General features: G+C 43.9%; 2 protein-coding genes across 3 annotated transcripts; one reads left to right on the top strand and one right to left on the bottom strand.

The window, feature by feature from the left end:
- Positions 1-15,339: 15,339 nt before the first annotated feature.
- Positions 15,340-16,694, bottom strand: LOC119294696 (1,4-dihydroxy-2-naphthoyl-CoA thioesterase 1-like). The gene is made up of 3 exons (XM_037572939.1): positions 16,427-16,694; positions 16,099-16,290; positions 15,340-15,669 (listed from the first exon to the last, which is right to left on the bottom strand). The coding sequence occupies exons 1-3, from the start codon at positions 16,568-16,570 to the stop codon at positions 15,517-15,519; spliced, it is 489 nt and encodes a 162-aa protein (XP_037428836.1). The 5' UTR covers positions 16,571-16,694; the 3' UTR covers positions 15,340-15,516.
- Positions 16,695-22,799: 6,105 nt separating this feature from the next.
- LOC119294695 (uncharacterized protein At4g38062-like) lies at positions 22,800-26,973 on the top strand. Of its 2 annotated transcripts, none has more exons than XM_037572938.1 (2): positions 22,800-22,946; positions 23,163-26,973. In XM_037572938.1, exon 2 carries the CDS (start codon positions 23,168-23,170, stop codon positions 26,792-26,794), a length of 3,627 nt encoding a protein of 1,208 aa, XP_037428835.1. In that variant the 5' UTR covers positions 22,800-22,946; positions 23,163-23,167; the 3' UTR covers positions 26,795-26,973. The 2 variants fall into 2 exon arrangements, with proteins under 2 accessions (XP_037428835.1, XP_037428834.1); XM_037572937.1 differs by having other exon boundaries at positions 22,826-23,073.
- The last annotated feature ends 597 nt before the right edge of the window (positions 26,974-27,570 follow it).

Here is a 27,570-nt window from a genome sequence, read left to right as displayed (position 1 = left end):
CGTTACGTAATGCATCATTCCGTAACTAACTCATTAGCTACATTGCTTGCAAGGCTTATAGTGATGTGCATTACCGAGAGGGCCCAGAGATACCTCTCCGACAATCGGAGTGACAAAACCTAATCTCGAAATACGCCAACCCAACATGTACCTTTGGAGACACCTGTAGTACTCCTTTATAATCACCCAGTTACGTTGTGACATTTGGTAGCACCCAAAGTGTTCCGCCGGTAAATGGGAGTTGCATAATCTCATAGTTACAGGAACATGTATAAGTCATGAAGAAAGCAATAACAACATACTAAATGATCAAGTGCTAGGCTAACGGAATGGGTCAAGTCAATCACATCATTCTCCTAATGATGTGATCCCGTTAATCAAATGACAACTCTTTTGTCCATGGCTAGGAAACAGAACCATCTTTGATAAACGAGCTAGTCAAGTAGAGGCATACTTGTGACACTATGTTTGTCTATGTATTCACACATGTATTATGTTTCCGGTTAATACAATTCTAGCATGAATAATAAACATTTATCATGAAATAAGGAAATAAATAATAACTTTATTATTGCCTCTAAGGCATATTTCCTTCAGTCTCCCACTTGCACTAGAGTCAATAATCTAGTTCACATCGCCATGTGATTCAACACCAATATTCACATCTGTATGTGATTAACACTTATAGTTCACATTGTCATGTGACCAACACCCAAAGAGTTTACTAGAGTCAATAATCTAGTTCACATTGCTTATGTGATTAACACCCAAAGAGTACTAAGGTGTGATCATGTTTTGCTCGTGAGAGAAGCTTAGTCAACGGGTCTGTCACATTCAGAGCCGTATGTATTTTGCAAATATTCTATGTCTACAATGCTCTGCACGGAGCTACTCTAGCTAATTGCTCCCACTTTTAATATGTATCCAGATTGAGACTTAGAGTCATCTGGATCGGTGTAAAAGCTTGCATCGTTTTAACTTTTTACGACGGGCTCTTTTATCACCTCCATAATCGAAAAACATCTCCTTAGTCCTCACTAAGGATATTCTTGACCGCTGTCCAGTGATCTACTCTTAGATCAAAATTGTATTCCTTTGTCAAACTCAGAGCAAGGTATACAATAGGTCTGGTTCACAGCATAGCATACTTTATAGAACCTATGACTGAGGCAGAGGGAATGACTTTTCATTCTCTTTCTATTTTCTGCCATGGTCGGGTCTTGAGTCTTACTCAAATTCACACCTTTGCATCACAGGCAAGAACTCCTTCTTTGACTGTTCCATTTTGAACTATTTAAAAAATTTATCAAGGTATGTACTCATTGAAAAATCTTATCAAGCGTCTTGATCTATCTATATAGATATTGATGCTCAATGTGTAAGCAGCTTCACCAAGGTCTTTCTTTGAAAAACTCCTTTCAAACACTCCTTTATGCTTTCTAGAAAACTTCTACATTATTTCCGATCAACAATATGTCATCCACATATACTTATCAGAAATGTTGTAGTGCTCCCACTCACTTTCTTGTAAATACAGGCTTCACCGCAAGTCTGTATAAAACTATATGCTTTGATCAACTTATCAAAGCATATATTCCAACTCTGAGATGCTTACACCAGCCATTGATGGATCGCTGGAGCTTGCACATTTTGTTAGCACCTTTAGGATTGACAAAACCTTCTGATTGTATCATATACAATTCTTCTTTAATAAATCCATTAAGGAATGTAGTTTTGACATCCATTTGCCAAATTTCATAAAATGTAGCAATTGCTAACATGATTCGGACAGACTTTTAAGCATCGATACGAGTGAGAAAATCTCATTGTATTCAACACCTTGAACTTTGTCAAACACCTTTTTCGACAAGTCTAGCTTTGTAGATAGTGACACTACTATCAGCATCTGTGTTCCTCTTGAAGATCCATTTATACAATATGGCTGACCGATCATCGGGCAATTCCACCAAAGTCCACACTTTGTTCTCATACATGGATCCCATCTCAGATTTCATGGCCTCAAACCATTTCGCGGAATCTGGGCTCATCATCGCTTCCTCATAGTTCGTAGGTTCGTCATGGTCTAGTAACATAACTTCTAGAACAGGATTACCGTACCACTCTGGTGCGGATCTTACTCTGGAAGACCTACGAGGTTCTGTAGTAACTTAATCTGAAGTTTCATGACCATCATCATTAACTTCCTCACTAATTGGTGTAGTAGTTACAGGAACAGATTTCTGTGATGAACTACTTTCAAATAAGGGAGCAAGTACAGTTACCTCATCAAGTTCTACTTTCCTCCCACTCACTTCTTTCGAGAGAAACTCCTTCTCTAGAAAGGATGCATTCTTAGCAACGAATGTTTTGCCTTTGGATTTGTGATAGAAGGAGTACCCAATAGTTTCCTTTGGGTATTCTATGAAGACGCACTTCTCCGATTTGGGTTTGAGCTTATCAGGATGAAACTTTTTCACATAAGCATCGCAACCCCAAACTTTAAGAAACGACAACTTTGGTTTCTTGCCAAACCACAGTTCATATTGTGTCGTCTCAACGGACTTAGGTGGTGCCCCTTTTTAACGCGAATGCAGCTGTCTTTAATGCATGACCCCAAAACGATAGTGGTAAATCGGTAAGAAACATTATAGATTGTACAATATCCAATAAAGTACGGTTATGACGTTCGGACACACCATTACGCTGTGGTGTTCCGGGTGGCGTGAGTTGCGAAACTATTCCGCATTATTTTAAATGTAGACCAAACTCGTAACTCAAATATTCTCCTCCACAATCAGATCGTAGAAATTTTATTTTCTTGTTACGATGATTTTCAACTTCACTCTGAAATTCTTTGAACTTTTCAAACGTTTCAGACTTATGTTTCATTAAGTAGATATACCCATATCTGCTCAAATCATCTGTGAAGGTCAGAAAATAATGATACTTGCTGCGAGCCTCAACGCTCATCGGATCGCATACATCAGTATGTATTATTTCCAATAAGTCAGTTGCTCGCTCTATTGTTCCGGAGAACAGAGTCTTTAGTCATCTTGCCCATAAGGCATGGTTCGCAAGCATCAAGTGATTCATAATCAAGTGATTCCAAAATCCCATCAGCATGGAGTTTCTTCATGCGCTTTACATCAATATGACCTAAACTATAGTGCCACAAATAAGTTGCACTATCATTATTAACTTTGCATCTTTTGGTTTCAATATTATGAATATGTGTATCACTACGATCGAGATCCAACGAACCATTTTCATTCGGTGTGTAACCATATAAGGTTTTATTCATGTAAACAAAACAACAATTTATTCTCTTACTTAAATGAATAACCATATTGCAATAAACATGATCAAATCATATTCATGCTCAACGCAAACACCAAATAACACTTATTTAGTTTCAACACTAATCCCGAAAGTATAGGGAGTGTGCGATGATGATCACATCAATCTTGGAACTACTTCCAACACACATCGTCACCTTGCCTTTTTACTATTTTCTGTTTATTCTGCAACTCCCGTTTCGAGTTACTACTCTTAGCAACTGAACCAGTATCAAAATGCCGAGGGGTTGCTATAAACACTAGTAAAGTACACATCAATAACATGTATATCCAATATACCTTTGTTCACTTTTGCCATCCTTCTTATCCGCCAAATACTTGGGGCAGTTCCACTTCCAGTGACTAGTCCCTTTGCAGTAGAAGCACTTAGTCTCAGGCTTAGGACCAGACTTGGGCTTCTTCACTTGAGCAGCAACTTGCTTGCCGTTCTTCTTAAAGTTCCACTTCTTCCCTTTGCCCTTTTTTTTGAAACTAGTGGTCTTGTCAACCATCAACACTTGATGCTTTTCTTGATTTCTACCTTCATCGATTTCAGCATCACGAAGAGCTTGGGAATCGTTTTCGTCATCCCTTGCATACTATAGTTCATCACGAAGTTCTACAAACTTGGTGATGGTGACTAGAGAATTCTGTCAATCACTATCTTATCTGGAAGATTAACTCCCACTTGATTCAAGCGATTGTAGTACCCAGACAATCTGAGCACTTGCTCACTAGTTGAGCGATTCTTCTCCATCTTTTAGCTATAGAACTTGTTGGAGACTTCATATCTCTCAACTCGGGTATTTGCTTGAAATATTAACTTCAACTCCTGGAACATCTCATATGGTCCATGACGTTCAAAACGTCTTTGAAGTCCCGATTCTAAGCCGTTAAGCATGGTGCACTAAACTATCAAGTAGTCATCATATTGAGCTAGCCAAACGTTCATAACGTCTGCATCTGCTCCTGCAATAGGTCTGTCACCTAGCGGTGCATCAAGAACATAATTCTTCTGTGCAGCAATGAGGATAAACCTCAGATCACGGATCCAATCCGCATCATTGCTACTAACATCTTTCAACATAGTTTTCTCTAGGAACACATATAAAAATAAACATATGAAAGCAACAACGCGAGCTATTGATCTACAACATAATTTGCAAAATACTATCAGGACTAAGTTCATGATAAATTAAAGTTTAATTAACCATATTGCTTAAGAACTCCCACTTAGAAAGACATCCCTCTAATCTTCTAAGTGATCACGTGATCCAAATCAACTAAACCATAACCGATCATCACGTGAGATGGAGTAGTTTTCAATGGTGAACATCACTATGTTGATCATATCTACTATATGATTCACGCTCGACCTTTCGGTCTCCGTGTTCCGAGGCCATATCTGCATATGCTAGGCTCGTCAAGTTTAACCTGAGTATTTCGCGTGTGCAAAACTGGCTTGCACCCGTTGTAGATGGACGTAGAGCTTATCACACCCGATAATCACGTGGTGTCTGGGCACGACGAACTTTAGCAACGGTGCATACTCAGGGAGAACACTTCTTGATAATTAGTGAGAGATCATCTTATAATGCTACCGTCAAACAAAACAGAATAAGATGTATAACAGATAAACATCATATGCAATCAAAATATGTGACATGATATGGCCATGATCATCTTGCGCCTTTTGATCTCCATCTCCAAAGTACTGTCATGATCTCTATCGTTACCGTCACGACACCATGATCTTCATCATCTTGATCTATATCAATTTGTCGTCACATGGTCATCTCGCCAACTATTGCTCTTGCAACTATTGCTATCGCATAGTGATAAAGTAAAGCAATTATTTGGTACTTGCATCTTATGCAACAAAGAGACAACCATAGGGCTTCTGCCAGTTGCCGATAACTTCAACAAAACATGATCATCTCATACAACAACTTATATCTCATCACGTCTTGACCATATCACATCACAACATGCCCTGCAAAAACAAGTTAGACGTCCTCTACTTTGTTGTTACAAATTTTACGTGGCTGCTACGGGCTGAGCAAGAACCGTTCTTACCTACGCATTAAAACCACAACGATAGTTTGTCAAGTTAGTGTTGTTTTAACCTTCGCAAGGACCGGGCGTAGTCACACTCGGTTCAACTAAAGTTGGAGAAACAGACACCCGCTAGTCACCTGTGTGCAAAGCACGGCGGTAAAACCAGTCTCGCGTAAGCGTACGCGTAATTTCGGTCCGGGCCGCTTCATCCAACAATACCGCTGAACCAAAGTATGACATGCTGGTAAGCAGTATGACTTGTATCGCCCACAACTCACTTGTGTTCTACTCGTGCATATAACATCAACGCATAAAACCTAGGCTCTGATACCACTGTTGGGGAACATAGTAATTTCAAAAAAAATTCCTTTGTACACGCAAGATCATGGTGATGACATAGCAACGAGAGGGGAGAGTGTTGTCCACGTACCCTTGTAGACCATAAGCGGAAGCGTTATGACAACACGGTTGATGTAGTCGTACGTCTTCACGATCCGACCGATCCAAGCACCGAACGTACGGCACCTCCGAGTTCAGCACACGTTCAGCTCGATGACGATCCCCGGGCTCCGATCCAGCAAAGCTTCGGGGATGAGTTCCGTCAGCACGACAGCGTGGTGACGATGATGATGTTCTACCGGCGCAGGGCTTCGCCTAAACTCCGCGACGATATGACCAAGGTGGAATATGGTGGAGGGGGGCACCGCACACGGCTAAGGAACGATCCGTAGATCAACTTGTGTTGTTGTGCCTAGAGGTGCCCCCCTGCCCCCGTATATAAAGGAGCAAGGGGGAAGGGGCGGCCGTCCTAGGAGGGGCGCGCCAAGGGGAGTCCTACTCCCACCGGGAGTAGGACTCCCTCCTTCCTTGTTGGAGTAGGAGAAGGGGGGAAAGAGGGGGAGAGGGGGAAGGAAAGGGGGCCGCACCCCTTGTCCAATTTGGACCAGAGGGGGGCTGCGCGCCTCCTTCCTTTCGCCTCTCTCCTCTATTCCCGTATGGCCCAATAAGGCCCATATACTCCCCGGCGAATTCCCGTAACTCTCCGGTACTCCGAAAAATACCCGAATCACTCGGAACCTTTCCGAACTCCGAATATAGTCGTCCAATATATCGATCTTTACGTCTCGACCATTTCGAGACTCCTCGTCATGTCCCCGATCTCATCCGGGACTCCGAACTCCTTTGGTACATCAAAACTCATAAACTCATAATATAACTGTCATCGAAACCTTAAGCGTGCGGACCCTACAGGTTCGAGAACTATGTAGACATGACCTAGAACTATTCTTGGTCAATAACCAATAGCGGAACCTGGATGCCCATATTGGCTCCTACATATTCTACGAAGATCTTTATCGGTCAAACCGCATAACAACATACTTTGTTCCCTTTGTCATCGGTATGTTACTTGCCCGAGATTCGATCGTCGGTATCCAATACCTAGTTCAATCTCGTTACCGGCAAGTCTCTTTACTCGTTACGTAATGCATCATTCCGTAACTAATTCATTAGCTACATTGCTTGCAAGGCTTATAGTGATGTGCATTACCGAGAGGGCCCAGAGATACCTCTCCGACAATCGGAGTGAAAAAACCTAATCTCGAAATACGCCAACTCAACATGTACCTTTGGAGACACCTGTAGTACTCCTTTATAATCACCCAGTTACGTTGTGACGTTTGGTAGCACCCAAAGTGTTCCGCCGGTAAACGGGAGTTGCATAATCTCATAGTTACAGGAACATGTATAAGTCATGAAGAAAGCAATAGCAACATACTAAACGATCAAGTGCTAGGCTAACGGAATGGGTCAAGTCAATCACATCATTCTCCTAATGATGTGATCCCGTTAATCAAATGACAACTCTTTTGTCCATGGCTAGGAAACATAACCATCTTTGATAAACGAGCTAGTCAAGTAGAGGCATACTAATGACACTATGTTTGTCTATGTATTCACACATGTATTATGTTTCCGGTTAATACAATTCTAGCATGAATAATAAACATTTATCATGAAATAAGGAAATAAATAATAACTTTATTATTGCCTCTAGGGCATATTTCCTTCAGCAATATGGTCGTGTGCACGGCACTGGAGACGGCGCCACGTGGAAGGTGTTTTACAACGAGGGCCCGGAGGCCAAGAAGCAGAAAAAGAAGTTTAGCCATGCGGACATCGACGCGAAGGTGAAGCTTGTGGTCGAGAAAAAAGTAGCCGAGGACGCGGAAAAAACAGCCGAGGAGAAAATGAGTTGCTACAGCAGGCAGTCAATGTAGCTGTAACTGCCTGCAGAAATGATTTCGCTACTAACTTGGTTCCAGCTATCATCAACTGGACGAAGGGAAATCCAGACAAGACGGTACATGATTTTCCGATTCCCAGTTTCGTCGGGAGCAACTCCATGAACAACAACAACACCGCACCATCACTTGCTCACGCAACCGGGCCTCCTCTCGCGGTCGCTCCCGCTCATAGCAGCCCGTCCTCAGTCTCTGGCGCGCTAGGTGGGCCTTCGTCTTTGGCTGAGCTCGACGCTCTCACGGTAATTACATGTCGCACCAACATATATATATATATATAGAATATTCCATTTTCGTTGCCTTTCGGATGTTTTACGCCACAGACATGTGTGTTTGCAGGGCGAAGAAACCCCGTGCACCATACTCTACTTGATAAAAGGCCAGAAGGTCGACGTGGGTAAGGGGATGATATTGAACCCCTTGAAACCCACGTTCCACAACCAGCCAATCCCCACTGGGCACTTTAGGGTTAGCTTGTCCAGTGTGAAATTGGGGCATGAGGCGTTGCCTCCTTCAGTACAGCATGTGGGAGAGGACGAAGAGACCCCGCCGCGGATTGGAAGCTGCAAGGATTGGGTGCTGCTATGGCCGAAGAATCTTATTCGTCTGGAGCCGGCCGAGAGCACACCAATAACCACACATCAACAAGCATGTGCGGAGACCACCACCCCGCCTACGCAATTACCAGCTCCTGTAGTGCCGAGTGAGAGCGGCGGATGACGTGATGAAGGGGGGTGCAATAGTACTAGTTGATGTAATTGGTCCTATAGAACAGAGAATTGATGATGAGACGGAGGTCGACCCTATGGGTTTCCTCAATACAAACGCGTATGACTGTGACATAGATATGATGAGTCAACCATATGACGAATCGGGCTATCAGCATGCTAATGAGGATATGGATGATATGCCCGGGCAGGAAGGTCGTTGGAAGAATTGTAAAAAGTCTCTCTTCATGAATTCCTCACAGGACACGCCTGAAGATGTCGCCTCAACATAGGCTCAACTAGCCAGGGGTCGTATAGTGCTTAGCCCGAGAACCCTAGGGCAGGGGTTAAGGAAGGGCCTGGAAGGTGTGCCCAAGAAAAAGGAGAGGAAGAGATCGGGGAAGATAACTGCCTCCAAACAAGCCAGAGCACAAAGCAGCCAGACGATGCATTCTGAAGAGCGTGTACCCGTGAAAGGTGCGGCCATGTTCCATCTCACGGGCGAGCCGATGCTACCGCTGAAACCGCTGGAGGCACTATTAGGGGATCTCAGGAGACTGCACGACCATGTGCTGTCGACTGAGAAAAGCCTACTAGCCTCAAAGGATCCAGGATATCCGACATACACGGCTCGTGTGCCTGAGGGGAAGTGCTATGTCAAGACACGGCCCGCGGAAGTGTTCTTCCCGCGGTTTGACCATATCTTTGAGATGTTTCTGACAAGGCGGCTCGATTTTACAATCGTCCGCCTTTTTGCGCTACATATGAGCTCCGTCATGAAGAGTGAAGAAGTCTCACAAATCTGTGTGGCGGATCCGTACTACATGCACGAGTCTTTCTTGAGTCTCGGTGACTTTGAGCATGAAACTGCTAGGGAGTACCTCCAAAACTTCATGGTACAAAATAAGGACCGGGAAATTGTCCTCGTGCCTTCTCATCCAAAGTAAGTCAGTTCCGGACAACCCTTTTGTACATTTCAATCATTCCTTCTCTCTCATATGGGGAATAATTTGAGGTGTCTTTTCCCCGCAGCAACGGGTGCGCCGTCCTAATCGTTCTTTACCCGCAAGTCTCCCACGCCGTGTATTTTGACCCTTTCAGAGACTACGAGAAAAAAGACTACACCCACATAATGAATATTCTAGATGATGCTCTCCAAGGCTTCAGCATTAGAGGTGGCCACATGCAGATCAGGAAACAAAGGAACAAGAAGATGGGTTTCGCGCATAAAACTAACTTTTCCTGCATCCATGTCCCAAAACCAAGCAAGAAAGATGGATTCTACATCGTCCATCTCATGATTCAGTTCAACACAGATCACCAAAAGCTTCGCATGAGAAGCAGAAACGATGATCATATCCACAAGTGGCTAGAATCTCATGGAGAAGCGGATTATAAACTTAGAGATGACTTCTTTCGCATCCAAAGGGACATTGCGACGATCATCATGAAAGAAGTCGTCGATGAGAAGGGGATGTTCCACCACGGCCCTATATCGCGAGCTGACGTCCGAACTCGCATAGGCATGCAACGTCTAGACCTCACGCCGTTCAAGAAGCTAGGGTCCATCCTCGATGATATGGAAGGATGGAACTTCTAGTGATTTATGATGCCGATGATGATGATATGTGTCGGTTGAACTTGTATACTTTTTGTAGCGATGAAACTTTGTGATGTCCACGGTCCCTGTCGAACTTGCGTAATGCTACTTTGTTAGTTTGCGTACGATGACCTGCGTACCTCTAATTAATTAGTTTGCGTACTGTATGTTGCATCTAGTTGCTAACCCTTTCTTTTTTGGTGTTGCTCTAGTATATTTTGTTGCATATATATGATTGTACATCCTCTTCATGAACATGCATCTCTAACAGGTACCTAGTTTCTTGATGGCGAGATGGAAGTGATATGTCGTGTACAAAGGGAAGGTTCCGGGGGTGTATAACGAGTGGCATGAGTGTCAGGCGCAAGTGAATGAGTTCTCGGGCGCCAGCCATAAAGGCTTCAAAAGCAGACAAGAAGGAGAAGCTAGTTACTTGAGGTTCACGCTAGCGCGAGAGAGGACTCTTAACCGCCACCTCATGTACTGCATAGTTCCGCTCTCACTCATAATGATAGCTCTTCTCGCGTATACCTTTGTTTAGATGGATGACGTTGTAGTTGCAAGTATTCGAGACTTGCATGTATCGCTATTTTCGAGATGATGACAAGATACCACTTTGTGTTGGATGATGATTATGATGAGACTATTTGTATGTATATGCTATGATTATATTTGTGGTCTCGCAGACATTTGTATGTGTATCATGATGACATTTGTATGTGCTAAAGATTCTTCTATAAAGCCTGTTCAAATACAAAACAAATATGCCAAAAAAAACAAAAAACTACTAAAATTAACAGTAGCGAGTGAAGAAAAGTTAGCGGCAGCGTGGTAGTAGCAGTAGCGCGTACAGGAGAAGCGCGCTATAGCTATTAGCAGTAGCGAGCTCCCTGTAAGAACGCTGCTGCTACACTTGTATATCAGTAGCGCGGTAGCGCACGCGCTGCTGCTACGAGTTAGCTGTAGCGCCTTATTAGTAGTGCCGGCACCCGCGCTACTGATACACCTAGAACCCGCGCTGCTGCTAGGCTTTTCCCTAGTAGTGATACTTTTATAAAAATGATTAAACATAATTGTCACTTCTATATAGCACAATTAAATGACAATTCCACACAACGAGCCAACCAATTGAAGTAAACCGCATACAAAATAAACATAGGGGACTTAATCCGAGACCGAAGAATAGGCGCAGCAAAGTGCGCGTCATGCTCTAGTAAAATTTTGTTGTTAAGAAAATGACGTAGATTACAAATTGCGATGTTATAGACAACAAAAAATGATAGGGAAAATCAGTAAAATAGTGTCGCAAAATCTACAAAAATGCCATGTTATAGACAACAAAAAATGAGAGGGAAAATCAGTAAAATAGTGTCGCAAAATCTACAAAAATGCCATGTTATAGACAACAAAAAATGAGAGGGAAAATCAGTAAAATAGTGTCGCAAAATCTACAAAAATGCCATGTACTACTAGTGTGATATTTTGTTCCAATTTGCCATGTGCAAAAATTGTGGTATAATTGCCATGTTATACAACAACTTGTTCTTGGAAAATGCCAAGGACCAACAAACAAAAACAGTTTTCAATAGTTTTCCCATGTGTGGATTGAATAGTGAATTTTAGACAAATGACATGGCATTTAGAAAAATGTGGATGTCACTTTACACAAAGTTACGATGGTGGTTTTTCAGCACAGTTTCTCTTAAACTTTTCAGAAATTTTAGCCATGCTTTGAAGCACTAGTACCACTCCTAGAAACAACTACAAAATTTCCACATCTACACATTTGCTCATCACCTGAAGCCAAAAAAACAGTAGAAAAACGCGTGGGCGTGTCGACCGGCGGACAACTGGCAAGTTTCGTGCAAACGAAAGAGGAATGACGGGGAGGCGCCCAAGCACGTACCACGGTGTCGTGTTCGACAAGTGAGCGGGCAGAGAGGATGGCGTAGCTGAAGGCGGAGGCGGCCATCGCGGTGTGGTCACAACCCTGCGCGATCCGCCACTCGTACTACAAGCGCACCATGACCATGTCCTGGCACAGGTCCGCGACAGCGGGTCCCTTCTCTTCGCCGTGGCCCCTTCCATGGCCGTCGCCGCCCGAGGAGACAAGTGTGCCGGTGGTGGTCCACACCTTTCGAGATGCGGCGAGGAGGAGCCTCCCCACCCCCCACCCCCCACCCCCCGGCAGGGCACAAAATCCGTGGTGTCCCAGTAGCGCGGGCCCATCACGGGTCACCAGACACTCTCTCCCTCACTCTCTTTGCTCTCTCTCTCTCTCTCACTCTCACTCTGTGTAGAGTCAACGAAAAAGGGGAATGTGGGGACGTGAGTGGACGCGGACGCGTTCGCCACGGGCAAGTTCCCAGCAGGCATGTAGATTTTTCGGATGTGGCCAATCGGACTGCTTTGAGATCTGTGTTTTCGACAATGGCTAAGAGGTAGGTCACTGGAGATGCCCAAATGACTGACGGCAGTCAGATAACATTTCACAAAAATTTGAGAGTCAAATTCCCTGAAAAAAAAAAACATTACAGAGCCGAAGTTTTCTCGGGAATCCAATCCGAGCTCGATCGGTTGACGAACAGCCCATCAAAAAGGCGGGAAGGAGGCTTTGCATGGTCACTTGTGAGTCGGAACCGTACTCACGCGCCGCCTATATATACATAGAATACGCGTAGCGTGTCCATAAATTTGGAGACTCACGCCGATCGAACTCCTCTCATCTCCACGATTACCCACACGACTCGCCGACTCGCCGACCAACCCATGGCGGCGGCAGCGGCACCGGCACCAGGAGCGTCCGGCAGTGGCTCCGTCTCCTCCGCGGCGCGCCTGAGGATGATGTGCAGCCACGGCGGCTGCTTCGCGCCCTGCGGCCCGGACGGCGCGGTCCGGTACGTCGGAGGCCAGACCCGCGTCCTCGCCGTGCCGCGCGGGGTCTCTTTCCGGGAGCTGGCCGCGAGGCTCGAGGAGATGCTGGCCAGCGGTGGCCGCAAGATCGTGACAGCGCTCAGGTACCGCCTCGCCGACGACGAGGAGGTGCTCGTGTCCGTCACCTGCGACGAGGAGCTCGCCCACCTGCGCGACGAGTACGACCGCCTGCAGGCCACCCGGCCGTCGGCCATCTTCCGGGTGTTCTTCTCCGGCGTCCAGCGGCCCCAGGCGTCAGGGCGTCCCCCGCTGGCTCCCAGGATGCGGCGCGTGCAGAGCGACCCGTGCACGGCCGCGCGCGTCGCCGGCCTAGCTCCAGCGCCCTCGCCGATGCGGCGCGTGCAGAGCGCGCAGGACGTCGCCCGATACGGCCGCTTCCAGGTCCAGCAGTGCTGCTACGACAAGCCCCACCGCCTCCGCTACCAGTACGCGCCCGTCCCGGCGTCGCCGACGCGTCCACGGCTCTCCGCCATGTCCAAGAACTCACACGGTGCGATCCGAGGAGGCCAGGGACTGATGACGGCCAAGAAGACGGCCGACGCCGTCATCGCAGAGGCGGCAGCGCTTTATGGGAGCTGGAGTGAAATTAGGGTTTAGCTCTTCACAAGAGAACACTAGAGCTGTCCTGTCACTGCTATGTACTCAGAAAAGTTGTAAAGCCATGTAGAGATGATTTCCAATGGAATGTCTCATGTCCTCAGTTATTTGTCCAGGATCAACTTTGATGATTCCTGACTTATCTGTCGACTGTAACAAAGATTAAGCTAGGAACATATTTGTCCCGGATCAACTTTTGTTGATTCGTAATTGTATTACAGCAAGAGCATTCTTCGGTTCGCTGGAGTACAAAGTTCACTTGCAAAATCCCTCAGTTCCAAAATAGATGACTCAACTTTATACTAACTTTAGTACAAAGTTGGGTCATTTATTTTGGAATGGAGGGAGTATAAGTTTTCTTTTTTTTTGAGAAGTTGCAAAATACAAATGTTGATCAGCTGCCTCATTGCTCCTCGGTGATTACATGTTAAGAACTACGCTACAAAATAGTAGAAGCTTTAATCCACAATGGAACGTCGATTAAAACCTCTAGAAGATAAGTTTTGCACTCGAGAGAATCGCATCATCAGTACTTCTGTTGAGAGAAAATTGAAATGTTGGCAGTTGTTTGCCACCATAAGTATTTTAAGATCTTCAGATCGGATTCTTGCAAGCCACCGTAAATAAGGCCGGTAGACCAGACTTACTGGATGCATCATTCTATCGTTTTCATTGAGTTCCATCGATGACTCCAAGTTAATCACTCAAGAAAGTGGGCTTTTGTTTACACGGATCAAGACACTGAATTATCAAAAACAAGAGCAGTTTACGAAATACTACAAGCACGACAAACTCCAGTCTGCCCGGCCCCTTTGGAGATTAATCGCGCTCTCTATTGGTATGTGATTGTTCAGACCTAAATGTTTCTATACATGGATTTGTAAATCGGAACCTGAAAGCGAGGCCAAATTCTTGCATACTACTTTTACCGTAAATGGATCACCGAATGCAACGCGATTTTATGCCCGGACACCTTTTTTCAGGGGGAAATACTAGAGCTGCGACCAAAGGGGTCAATTTCTGCTGTGAGAAGTAAATTGTAAGCGTAGTACAGTTTACGCCAGTGAAATATCATTGTACTGATGAATTGTACTCCCATGCAGGACCTTCGGTAGTCACTTAACAGTTCACACTAGTAAGAACAACCAGCGTTCCAGCACTATGCTTCCACATGAATGGAGCTTTGATAAATGTTAGCGAAAAATGTCGGAATCAAAGGGAATCCACACGAAAACCTTAAACCAGACTTTAGAAAGAGAGAAGAAGGAAAACTATTAGCCCGGCCTACTCTGATTTGCGCGGCCGGCTGAAGTAATTGTTGAGAGCTCATATTTGGTTGGCCAAGTTTAGGGGCATCTCAATGTTAGCAAAACAATGCAAGTTAAAAGACAGATTTGTCGCGTATGGTCAATTTCTTGCGTAGTATTTTAAGATCAAACTATTGAAATCCTGATTTTGTGAAACAAAGAAAAGCGGTACAGATTTTTGCGCACATTTACTGTTTGGCACATTGGGTATCCTTTTCCTGATACCTCCCGTCCTTACGTGGACAGATTCAAAGAAAATGAAAATACCATGAAACTTGATATATGTCTGCAGTGCACCTGATATCTTTTCTTCATGTTTGTTGATCTCTTATGTTCCTTTACGAGACTTTATAACCAAGACTGGGAAGACAGGGGAAAGGGGATGTGGTATTTGTGATAACCTTTTACATTGTAGGCCCTTTAATATTTGTTCACGGATCAGAGTTACTGCATATATATACTGGAATAATGAATACATACAAAATGGAAGCACATTCGAAATTAGTAATTGCTGGATAGCGAGGTCCATCAACCACACACGCGAAGCTTGTTTCTGCCGAGTTGATCCATCAGTGTTCGTCGCACAAGTGAAAAGTAAGAAGCTTACAGTAATATATTTTCACAGAATCACATATCAATGGATCATCCCATGTCGAGCTTAATTTGTCTCGAGTTTTACAGTTTAGAGTATTTTCTAAGGGATTCTCCCGCACTTTTCATCTCATCCGGCACGGGTAGATTACAGAGGAGCGTGACCCTTGCCTCGGCGATTTGAGGCCCTTCCCCCTGTGTGGATGCATCCATCTTCCAGAGCTTCACCTCCCATACCTTCAAACCCATTTCAGCAGCAACTATTAATTTTGGTTAATTTCTAGCATCCTTTCATCATTCAGATTTGATAGCGATACGCATCTATGGAAGATAGCTTTAACAATTCCTTCAATGTCAGTGAGACCAGGATATGTTACTGCATTATTCTCCTCTTAAGCACAGAACAAGTTGCGGGTTGTTTATGCCAGCCACGTTAATTACTCTGCCAAACTACCAGACTTGATACTAACACATGAAGTGAGACTCAGACAGTTGTTTCAGAGTATCAATGAAATGTAATGAATCCTCAACGAAATCACCATCTTTATTTGTTTAAGCTCTGCATGATCGACTACTACTCCTAGAGAAGAGGTTGACAATTCCTAGTGGTTTGATAGCATACACACAGATACAGGGGAAATAGCAGGGGAAACGAATTAATATAACCTGGGTGGAGCGGCCGATGTGGACGGGGACGGCCCGCGCGAGGACGGTGTCGCCGGCGGCGGCGCTCCGGAAGTGGTTGATGCTGAGCTGCATGCCGGCGACGCGGCGGTAGCCCGACGCCATGTGCGCGCCCATGCTCGCCAGGCCCTCCGCGATCAGCGCCGACACGCCGCCGTGCAGCACCTTGAACGGCTGCCGGCCGGCCGGCCACGAACGCAAACACACGCGGCCTCTTTCAATACACACACAAAACAAAAGAAAAAGGTTTGCGTCTCGCTGATCGATGGTCGGGGTTAGGTAGAGGCGGCTGCAAGGGAGAAGGACGGACCTGGCAGCAGGTGTCCGTGACGACGAGGCGGCCGGTGAGCCGCGACGGCGAGACCTCCTCGATCTCGAAGCCCAGCGCGCTGAGCGGGGCGTCCAGCTCCGCCGTCTTGGTGCTCGCCGGGGCCGAGGCCGTGGCGTCGCCCATGGCGCGGCCGGGGTTCGTTGGGTTGACTGGCCGAGCCGAGGCGCGGTAGGGGAGAAGGTCAGGTGCGGGTGCCGTGCGCGTGTGCGTGTGCGTGTGGTCGCCGGTGGGAGACTGCGAATGGGTCAGCGCCCTGTATGTATGTATGGCTTTTGGAGTTTCGCAAAAAAAAAAAAAGATGTATAGCCTTTGGAAAGTTTAGCTGAGATGAGAGTGACTGGCATGATCAAGACCGGGAGAATTCTTTTCCAGAGCCTTTTTTTCGGGGAATTTTTTCAGAGCCGACGCCAATAGATAGAACACCCGATCATCTACGACTTTTTCTAGAAACTTCGAATGCAAGTACACAACCTCTCACATAGTCACAACATCCCACCAATCCACTCACACAACGTCTAGTGAAGACCTAGTGATACTTGGTTATGCTGAAGAACCCACGAACAACTCCATCACCTACACTTCATTGCTAGGGAATTCAATGAGGAAACCACAATTTAGTCCAGCTTAGGCTGATGGTGGAGAAATCCGTTCCCCGATGCCTCCCATCCTTAAGCTACCAATGAACAAATGAAGACGATGAAAACATTCGGTGATGTGACTCTCGTCTCTCTTATTGCGATCATCGATTTTTTTTCTCTAATTGTGTTTCTCTTCTGCTCTTCTTTTCTTATTGTTCTGGTGCTGCATGTTTGGACGCGTTATATAGCGAAGATGGGGATATGTAGACATAGGAAAAGTGGAGAATTAGGTGCCAAGCAATCAATACTGTATTGACATTAGTCCTAGATAGTAGGTGGTATTATTGCTTAGAGATGGCGCTAGTTGGAAGAATTAAAAATCTGGCAGCAGGTGTCCATGATGACGAGGCGCCCAGCGAGCCACGATGGCAAGACCTCTTCGATCTCGAAGTCAAGGGCGTGGAGCAACGCGTCCAGCTCCGCCATCTTGGTGCTCGCCGAGGCCAAGGTCGTGGCACCCCCCATGGCTGACTAGCTGAGGCGTGGTAGGGGGAAGCTCAGGTGCGCGTTCTGCGCACGGACCGTGTGCGTGTGGTCGCTGGTGGGAATGGATTAGCGCCGTGTATGCATGGCCTTTTTGGAAGTTATTAGTATAGTTGAGCGTGACTGACACAATAGAGAGCGGGAGAATTTGGTGAGAAACGTGGAGCAATAAGGGAGTGTTTGGTTCCTAGTCACATTTTAAGTTAGGTACTTTAATCAACTTAGCTAATTGTATGTGTTTGATTTTAACCGTATTTAAGCGAAGATTCTTTTTGTGAGAAATAGGCCAATATGTCATACACATAAAAAGTGTGGCAAAATTGAGAAACTCAAAACGGTGCCCGGGCTCATCTGCTCCCTCTCAGCAAAAAATTCAAAAAAAATACTAGAAAAATTCAAAATATTCCAAACTTTTTTGTGGTGGTAGATAATTTGACGCGTGAGGTGCGCCTCAAAATTCAACTTATTTGGACATCTGAGCAGCTCTCGGCAAAAAAGACAAATCGGGGTCAAAACAGTGCGTGAACAGCACACATTTTTACAGACCCTGATTTCGTCTTTTTTACCGAGAGCTGCTCAGATGCTCAAATGAGTTGAATTTCGGGGCGCACCTCACGCGTCAAATTATCTACCACCACAAAAAAGTTTGGAATTTTTTGAATTTTTCTAATATTTTTTTTGAATTTTTTTCTAAGCGTGGGTGCAGATGAGCCCGGGTGCAGATTAGCCGCACCCGGCAAAATTCCCTTAAGAAAGCAATAATGTGGCTAAGATTCTGAACAACTAAGGTAAGACAAGTAAAGCAAAAAAATAGTATGGTAAACAATGCCAAAATTAGTCACCAACCAAACAAGTCCTTAGTATTTTTATTGTATTTTGAAGCCAACGCCACCAGATAGTCAGAGAACACCCGGATGTACCTACAATTCAGTGATTCTTTGTTGCAAAACTAAGGAATTGGTATCTGTTTTCTCTTAGAAAAAACCATAAATTAGTCTAGCTTAGGATAACAGTGCAAGAATCCTTTCCTTGATGCATCTCATCCTTAAGCCCGAATGGATAAATGAAGACAACAGAAACATTAGGTGATGCTACTCGGGTCTCTCTTATTGCGAGCGTCGATTTTTCTCTGTGTGTGTTTCTCTCCTGATAACGCGTCGGCGACCACAGAGCAACCACGCATGGCGATCACAGAGCAACCACGCGTCGGCGACCGCCAGAATGGGCCGGCTCACCGTGGACCACAGTCCTTCAACATTCTTTTCTACCATTTTTCACATTTTTGCTTTATTTTTTTACTTTTGCTTAAAACAATATCTAATATATCTATTATAAAATCACTTTATACACAAAAATGAAAATTTTAATCACGCATTTGAAAAATGTTAAAATGTGTATAGAATAAATGTTTATAATATACGAAAATTATACAACTTGTGTGAAAAAAATTAATATCAAAAACATATATATGAAAAAAATGTTGATCATGTATTTGAAATTTTTTAAACATGAATGTAAAAGGTGTTCCTGATGTATGCAAAAAATGTACAATGTGTTTGGAAAAAGTAGACATAATATATATGCTTTAGAAAATGTTAATCATGTATTTGAAAAATATCAAACCTGTATTTAAGAAATATTCCTGATGCATACAAAAAAGGGTACAGTGTGTATGAAAAAAGTAGACATTAAAAAGTATAAGTTTTCAAATATGCTAATCAAGTATTTGAAAAATGATAAACGTGTATTTGAAAATGTTTCTAATGTATACAAAAGAATGTAAAATGTGTACGAAAAAGGGTTGACATCAAAATATATGTTTGAAAAGAAATACTAATCATGTATTTGCAATAAATGTTCAACGTATATAGAAAAAAATGTTTTCATGTATTTCAAAAAATCTTAATGTGTATTAAAAATGTTTTTGTTCTATAGAAGGAGAAATAAAATAATAACAATAACCAGCAAAGGAAAATAACAAAGATAATGAAAATCATTAAAGCAACAAAGAAAACCAAAAACAATGAATGAAAGCCAAAAAAGAAACAAATAAAATGGAGGAAAAATAAAGAAAATAGGAAAGAAAAGAAAATAAGCCCAATGAAAATGTAGAAAATAAACAAAGAAAACCAAAGAGAAAACCCAGTAAAAACCGAGAGAATACAACGAAAACTGATTAAAAAACAAAAAAACAAAGAAAACCATGAAGAAACAAAGAAAAGCAAAAGCAAAAACAGAAAAAAAAACTGACCAAAACTAATGAACAAACACATCATTGAGCAAAGAGAATTGTGCGACCAAAAAAAGGACCGAAAATGGGTGGCCTAGAAACGAGGGGAGAGGGAAATCCTTTGCGCGAAAGCTCCTTCCATCTCAATATGAGCTGCCTCAAGAAAAAAAGATCTTGTTATAAGCGAGATATAGCTCTCATATCTCTACCATTCTTAATCTTACGTGGGCTCAAATGAAGACAACCAAAATGCCAGGAGACACACAGCTTTCACTCTTGGCTCAACAACTTTTTATCCTTAGTTGTTTTTCTTCCATTTTTACTTTCTCATTTTGTTCTTTACATTTGGATGTTTTTATCAAAAAAAATCTTTTGCTAAGAGATAATACGTGAGTACCTTTTCCAACACTTGATTATTTGCGTACTAAAAAACATACACTTGATTTTTTTACGAGAAAACATCCGATCTATAATATAAGTTTTTTAAAAACACTAATCGTGTGTTAGGAATATATAAACCATGTTTAAACAAATGTTTTTGATGTCTATGAAAAATGTAAAATGTGTATGAAATAGTTGACATCAAAATACATGTTTGGAAAAAACGTTAATCGTGTATTCGAAATAAATGTTCAGCATGTACAGAACGAATGCTTGTGTATTTGAAAAATGTTAAACGAATATTAAAAAATGTTTCCATTCTATAGAAAAGAGAAAGAAAAAACTGGCAACGGAACAAAAAACAAATAAAAAGAAAAACTGATGAATAAACAAAGAAAACCCAAAACGATGAATGAAAAGCAAGAAAGTAACAAAGAAAGTAGAAGAAAAAATAAATATAATAGGAAAGGAAAGAAAATATACCCTGTGAAAGCGAAGAAAAGAAAAGAAACCGAAGAGAAATGGAAGAGAACAACCCAGTAAAAATAGAGAAAAACAAAAAAACTGATAAGAAACCCCAGGAAACCGAAGAAAACCGTGAAGAAACAAAGAAAAAGAAAAATTAGAAAGAAAAGCAGAAGAAAACGGACCAAAACAAACAAACACACGGTCGAGCGATGAGAACTGGGCAACCAAAAAAAGCACCAAAAATGGGCCGGCCAAAAACAGGGGGAGAGGGAAATCTTTTGCGCGAAAGCTTCTTCCATCTCGATATAAGTTGACTCCAATTTTTTTTTTGCTGTAAGCGAGATATAGCTCTCGTGTCTCTACCATTCTTAATCTTAGCGGGCTTAAATGAAGACAACCAAAATGCCAGGAGACACATAGCTTTCACTATTGGTTCGACAGCCTTTTCTTCATAGTTTTTTTTTCTTCCATTTTTCTTTCTCCTTTTTTTTGAACCGTGTTGAACCCCTTTGGATTGCAGATGAATGAAAATACATGAGTTTCCAGAAACATTTTGCAGGGAGAGGGAAAGAGGTAAAGCGAGTTCAAGCACCGCCAGGAAACCCACTACGTTCGCCCGTCGTTGAAACGAACGCCATGGTGCGAAAACCTGACATCACCAACATTCAAACACTAGCCCTATTACATCTCTAAAAGCATGAAACATACGTTTGGATTTTTTTTTATACAAATTTTTCTTTTCTTAACAGTCAATGAGAGAGTAGCTTTTCGAACACTTGATTATTTGCGTACATAGAAAAAAACACACACATTTGATTTTTTGTATCGTCGGGCGCACCCTCAACTTAAAACATCTCCTAATTAAAAAAAAACTTAAAACATCTCCTGGGCTCACATACAATGCCACGGTGCAATGCAACCACCGGAAAAGCAGGTAATTCAATGTAGTGGCCCTTGTGTCCCATGGTGGTCCTCTTATATTTACTACTCCCTCCATTCGGAATTATTTATCGCAGAATGGATGTATCTAGACGTATTTTAGTTCTAGATACATCCATTTCCGAGACAAGTAATTCCGAACGAAGGGACTACTAGTAGTAGTACAGACTACAGAGGAGATAAGCTAGGTATTATATTTAAAACTGAAGGATGTTGATGGTATTGTGTTAGTGTGCATGCATGCTCTTCAGAGTTTTTTTTTTAAAGTTACAGAGGAAAATACGTATATGCCATTGCAATTTGCTGATACCCACTTGATCTCATCTCTCTCACATGCTCGCTCCCGATTGTCGGCTCTACTAAAAAAAATCCCCATATTTTATTGATTTTTCTGAATTTTGGGTAAAAGTTAATGACAAACATGATAACTTAGGCCCGGTTTGGTAATCATCCGCTCTCGGAATCTGCGGAGCGGGAAAACTACAACTCCTTCGTTTTAAACTGCAGGTCCGCCAACTCCGCTCCCAGAGTTGTGGAGCAGAGTGGTACCGAACAGGGCCTTAATATCTCTTAAACTATTCCCTAGAATTTGTTCAATTTTACTAGAATAGTAAGGACACATAATTTTGACGTAATGTGAGTTTTCATATTTTTATTGAATTTTTTGAGATTTCGCCCAAAATTTTTAATAATCTGTGATGATTTGATTTCTCTTAATTTCTTTTAAAAAAATTCTGACCCATTCATCTTCAATTATGGCAGTGCAACAAACATCGAAAACAATAAAAATTACATTAAGATCCGTAGACCACCTAGCACCGACTACAATCACTAAAGCAAGCCGAATTCGTGCGGCCATCATCGCCCACGACTCGCCAGAGCTGCGCAAAACTTGTTGTAGTAGACAGTTGAAAAAGTCATCATGCTAAGTCCCAGCTGCCGCCGATGAAAAGAAGCGTAGACCGAAAGGATCCAGCCTGGTATAACTGGTTGAAATTTATCAGAACAATAAGGAAACCATTTATGAATTTTACTGTATACAATGTTTCAGATTTCCCGGGGGGGTGTGAAAATTCGGCAGTTTTTACCAGTTTGTCCTGGTAAATTCATGTGGCCCCCACTGTCAGCCTACTTAATCGTCGAGTAAGTACTAAAATACTAGAACTGTGAGCCTACCGGCTACTCGTCCTCCCTCCCGGTCCCGGCGAGGCCAAATTCAAAAGCCAAGAACGGCGAGCAGCGCCAAACGGAGCCCCCCGACCCGGCCGCCGCCGCGCCCGTTCCCAGATCCGTTCCGACTACGGCCGCAACCACGCCACTGACGGCCGGCCTCCCCGTCCCGTCCACCCCAAATCCCCAGGTAAATCGCAACGGCGCCGCCCAAATTCCAAATCTTTCCTCTCTAGGGTTTCCCTCCCGTCCATGCCGGATCTCTAGCCCCCGCCCCATGTCCCGCTCCTTCTTCCCGACCTGCTCCTCCCACAAAGGTGGCGCGCTCGCCTCGCCTCGCCTTCGCAAGATTTCGTCGGTTTTCTCCCCGCGTGCCTGACGATTTTTTTGGTTCTGATCTGAGCAGCCGAGATGGAGGAGATGAGCAAGGAGCTGGACGGCCTGCGGTCCGAGGCGGAGGCCCGCGCCGCCGAGTGCCGCGCCAAGTCGGCCCTCGTGGACGGGCTCAGGCGGGAGGCCGCCGAGCAGGCCGCCCGGCTGCGGGAGGCCCGGGCGGAGGTCGAGCGGCAGGCGGGGGAGATCGCCGCCAAGGGCCAGGAGGCCTCCTCCGCGAAGGAGGCGTGCCAGGGCCTCAGGGCCAGGTTCGCGGAGAAGGAGCAGGCCTTCCGGCACCTCTGCGCCGCCCACGACGGCCTCAAGGCCAGCCTCCGGGAGAGGGGCGAGGGCTGGGACGCCGAGAGGAGGGGGCTCGTCGCCGCGCTGGAGGAGTCCGAGGTGAAGCGGCTGGAGCAGGACGTGGCCATGCGCTCCTGCAACGAGGAGATGAGCCGGCTCAAGAGGCTCCTGTCAGAGAAGGAGAAGAGGTGCTCGGAGGCCGAGCAGAGGGCATTGGCACAGAGGGAGGTCATGATGAGGGACGACACCCTCGCCAAGCTGGAGGAGGAGAAGGCCGCCATCCAGGGCAAGCTCAAGTGGAAGGCGGAGCAGTTTCGGCACCTCGAGGAGGCCCTCAAGAAGGTCCGGGATGAGTTCAGAGACGCCGAGAAGCAGTGGGGCTCCGACCGATCAACCTTGGCTGATCAGATCGGCGCTCTCGAGACCAAGTTGGATTCCAAGACGAGGGTAGCCGAGGAATTCCGGTCGAGGCTCGAAATGTGCAGCCAGGCGTTGGCCCACGAGGAAGGCCGCAGGAAGCTGCTCGAAGCAGAGATGTCTGATCTGAGGCACATGTATGGCAATGTGGTTTCCGAGTATGAGGAGGCCAGGTCGACCATTGAGCTGCTGACGTCGAAGAGGGATGGTGAGATTGCGTCCTTGAGGAGCTCACTGGCTGAGAAATCCACTTTGCTCAATGAGATGGAGTATTGTAAGGCGCGCCTTGATCAAGAGAATGAGGACCTGCGGTCTTCGCTCAAGGAGTACCAAGAGGCTCAGATCGGTGGTGCAGATGCTGCAGGGATGTTGAAGGGTCTGCAGGAGAAATTCCGAGCTTTGGAGCAGACACACAGAAGCTGCACTGAGAAACTGAGTCGTAAAGAAACAGAGTGGAAAACAAAGATGGGAAAGCTTGAGAATGATCTTGATGGATGCTTGTCACAGCTGGATTCCAAAGATATGCTAATCAGGCAGTTGCAGAATGAGTTGCTGAGCAGCTATAGCGCACTGGAGCTCCAAACTGTAGAGAACTTGGAAGCTTCGATAGTCCGTCTTGCTGTAGAGGCAAAGTTTTCTGATTCCTGCTCATGCATTGATACTTTAAAACTGAATATGCAGCAGCGCTGTGAATTTTTTGAGCAAAATGTTGCTGCTGTGAAAAATCAATTGGAGGAAAAGAACCTTATCATTGCTCAGTCCCAAGCTGAACAGGCACACCAATTGGAGGTAATGGCGACACTGCGTGGAAGAATTGAACAGCTAGAATATATGGAGCAGGAACATGAAAAGATGCAAACGCAACTTGGGGCATACAAAGAAATGCTGGACAATGCATCAAGAAATGTTCACTGCTTAAAAGAAGAAACTGCAGAGAAGGAAAAGAGCCTACAGGAGGAATTGGGGAAAGCTTTAAGTGATCTGGATGAAGCACACCGTGACCTTGCTGATCAGAAAAGCCAACTGAGCCAATTCGAAATCAGTCTCCATCAGCAAAAGCAAGCGGTGGAGCATTTGGAAAAGCTAAAGGTTGACTTGGAGACTGAACTCAAGGGTTATATGCATGACAACCATGTACTGAAGAGAGATCTGGATGTTGCTCTTAACGCCAAAATTGGAACTGAGGTGTCACACAGGGAAGAAAGGGAGAAGTTACTAGGTGCTCTTAATGAAACAAACTGCGCCCTTTCCGATAGTAAGAGCAAGCTTTGTGAGAACGAAATCACTCTTCATCAGCAAAAGCAAGAAGTAGATCATCTGGAAGAGCTGAGAGTTGATATGGAGACTAAACTCAAGGGCTACGTTGATGAAAATGATGTATTGAAGAGGGATCTTGATGTCGCAACTATTGCTAAAATGAAAGCTGAGGAGATCCACACAGAAGAAAAGGAGAAGCTATTGTTTGCTCTCAATGAAGCAAACTTTACTGTTTCTGAGATGAAGGAAGAGCTGGACCAACTCAAGATCAATATTCACCAGCAAAAGCAAGCAGTGGAGTGTTTGGAAAAAATAAAAGTTGACATGCAAACTGAACTCAAGGGCTATGTGGATGAAAACAATGTATTGAAGAAGGATCTTGATGTCGCGACTATTGCTAAAATGAAAGCTGAGGAGATCAACACAGAAGAAAATGAGAAGTTACTGTTTGCTCTCAATGAAGCAAATTTTGCCGTTTCTGAGATGAAGGAAGAGCTGGACCAACTCAAGATCAATATTCATCAGCAAAAGCAAGCACTGGAGAGTTTGCGAAAGTTAAAAGTTGACATGCAAACTAACCTCAAGGGCTATAAGGATGAAAATTGTGCACTAAAGAGAGACCTGGTTCTTTCTCTTGTTGCCAAATTCGAAGTTGAGGGCACCCTTAGAGAAGAGAAGGATAAGTTATCAAGCATAGTTGATGAGAGAGACAGGAACATCAAGGAGCTTCAGCAATACATCAGTGCGCTGGAAGAAGATAATTTGGGTCAAAAACTTGATATGGCCAGTCTTATCAAGTCAGAGGTTAAGAAATCCATTCTAGAAGTGAACAACAGGTACTCTGAAATTGTTGAAGTCTTTGACAAAAAGCTCTTGGAGCTTGAAACAAGGCTTGGCTTTTTTGAGCAGAAATACACACGTAGAGAGCATGAGATCATGGAAATATTTGATCAAGAGGAGGCAGATTGGTATATGCTAATTGCAGAGAAGGAAGATGCTATTGCTGACATTCAACAAATTGTTGAGTCTGTTCAACTTAACATAAAGCATCTTCTTGATGCTGCTGCATCAAAGCTCTCAGAAGTTCAGCTTGAGGTCCAGCAGCTTTATGGCTTTGCGGAAAATCTGAATTCTCTGAATCTCATCCAAGAGCATGACAGTTATTTCAAAGACATGCTCATTGAAGAGTGCCAAAGAGAGCTGGTGGCCCTGCAAATGAAATTAGTTCTAGAGAAAGAACAGTCTAGCAATTTGAAGCATGTTCTTGAGAAACTCAAAGCTGAAACCACTGCGGAGATATTAGAGAAGGCAAAGGAGCATCTGGAAGTAGTAAATAAGCTGAAATATTTGGAGGAAAGTAAAGAAATATTAGAAGAACATTTGGAAGAGTTGAAATCCAGAACAAAGGATATATGTGATGTCGCTGTTCAAGAAAGGAAACAGTTAGTTGATGAGCTGAATGGAATCACCTGTACCATTGGAGCAGCAATTCATGCAGATGAAGATCTGAATGCAAGCTTGGCAAGGATCATGCAGAAAGCTAACATTGAGGAACCTCTCTTGAGTTCTAGCAGCAAAGAAATGCATAGCTTAGAGAAACCAAACGTGAGAACTCATTCGCCCCTGACCAGGAACAAATCTGCAGCTCTCCCAGATAGAAGATTACCACTAAAAGAGAACAACTATTAGTCTTTGTAGGTGCAGTCAGATTGTGTACTGACATTGTTGTAATCTCTGTATCCTATTTCTTGCCGCCGTTTGTGTTATTTTGTTACACAGAATGGCCATGTTTATCCGAAATTTCTTCCGTCAGTTGCCTTTAAATTAAAAAATCAGGCTAATAAATAGAATGTGTTTGTTGTAGTCCATTGCCCACAACTGTACCGTTATCTACTCTTGAATAGTTGGGTTAATAAACTTTTCTTAATCTTTTGCTGTAAAAGTGCAAAGTTCTCACCTGTTTATAACTGTATGTTTTCCTGAGTTGTTATTTGTAAGGTGATGATGGTTGATGGGATTTTGTGCCGTCTATCTACTGGATTAAAATGTAAAAACAGTGGTAATCATCATTCTTTCTCCTGCCCCCTTCTGTCTGTAGAGTTAAAACTGCATCTCTCCCAGAAATCCAATTCGTCTCTCAGGTAGCAGATGAATATTTTAGCAATTACTCGTGTCGTAGAAGTTTTTGATGTCTCTGTTTTCTAATCTCTTTGTGATATGTTTGGACAACTGGCTGCAAGGCAATACTAACTGTCTGAAGATGAGGATCTCTATTTGGCTTTGCAGTTTTTAGTTTGGGTGATAATGTGGTCTCATCCAACAGGAATTATGACTTTTGGCGCGGGGGGAATGCTAATATAACCTGTCCTGATTTTGAAGCTAACTCCAATTGGTGTACCAAAGACAAAGAAATGCATTAGATTTTGAAAATTGTTGTGTACAGTTGCTTCTGCTTTGCATATTAA

Source organism: Triticum dicoccoides, chromosome 4B (genome assembly GCF_002162155.2).
Source record: "Triticum dicoccoides isolate Atlit2015 ecotype Zavitan chromosome 4B, WEW_v2.0, whole genome shotgun sequence".
NCBI classification, from domain to species: domain Eukaryota; kingdom Viridiplantae; phylum Streptophyta; class Magnoliopsida; order Poales; family Poaceae; genus Triticum; species Triticum dicoccoides.
The sequence above is the reverse complement of the archived record's forward strand: the minus strand, read 5'-3'. Positions and strand labels throughout refer to the sequence as shown.

Bases quoted from the DNA above. Each gene is read 5' to 3' on its own strand.
- LOC119294695 (XM_037572937.1), top strand. From the start codon at position 23,034: ATGTCCCGCTCCTTCTTCCCGACCTGCTCCTCCCACAAAG. The intron at 23,074-23,162 runs GTGGCGCGCTCG...TGATCTGAGCAG, and splicing joins GACCTGCTCCTCCCACAAAG to CCGAGATGGAGGAGATGAGC.
- LOC119294696 (XM_037572939.1), bottom strand. From the start codon at position 16,570: ATGGGCGACGCCACGGCCTCGGCCCCGGCGAGCACCAAGACGGCGGAG. The intron at 16,291-16,426 runs GTCCGTCCTTCT...GCCGGCCGGCAG, and splicing joins TCACGGACACCTGCTGCCAG to CCGTTCAAGGTGCTGCACGG. The intron at 15,670-16,098 runs GTTATATTAATT...ATGGGTTTGAAG, and splicing joins ACATCGGCCGCTCCACCCAG to GTATGGGAGGTGAAGCTCTG.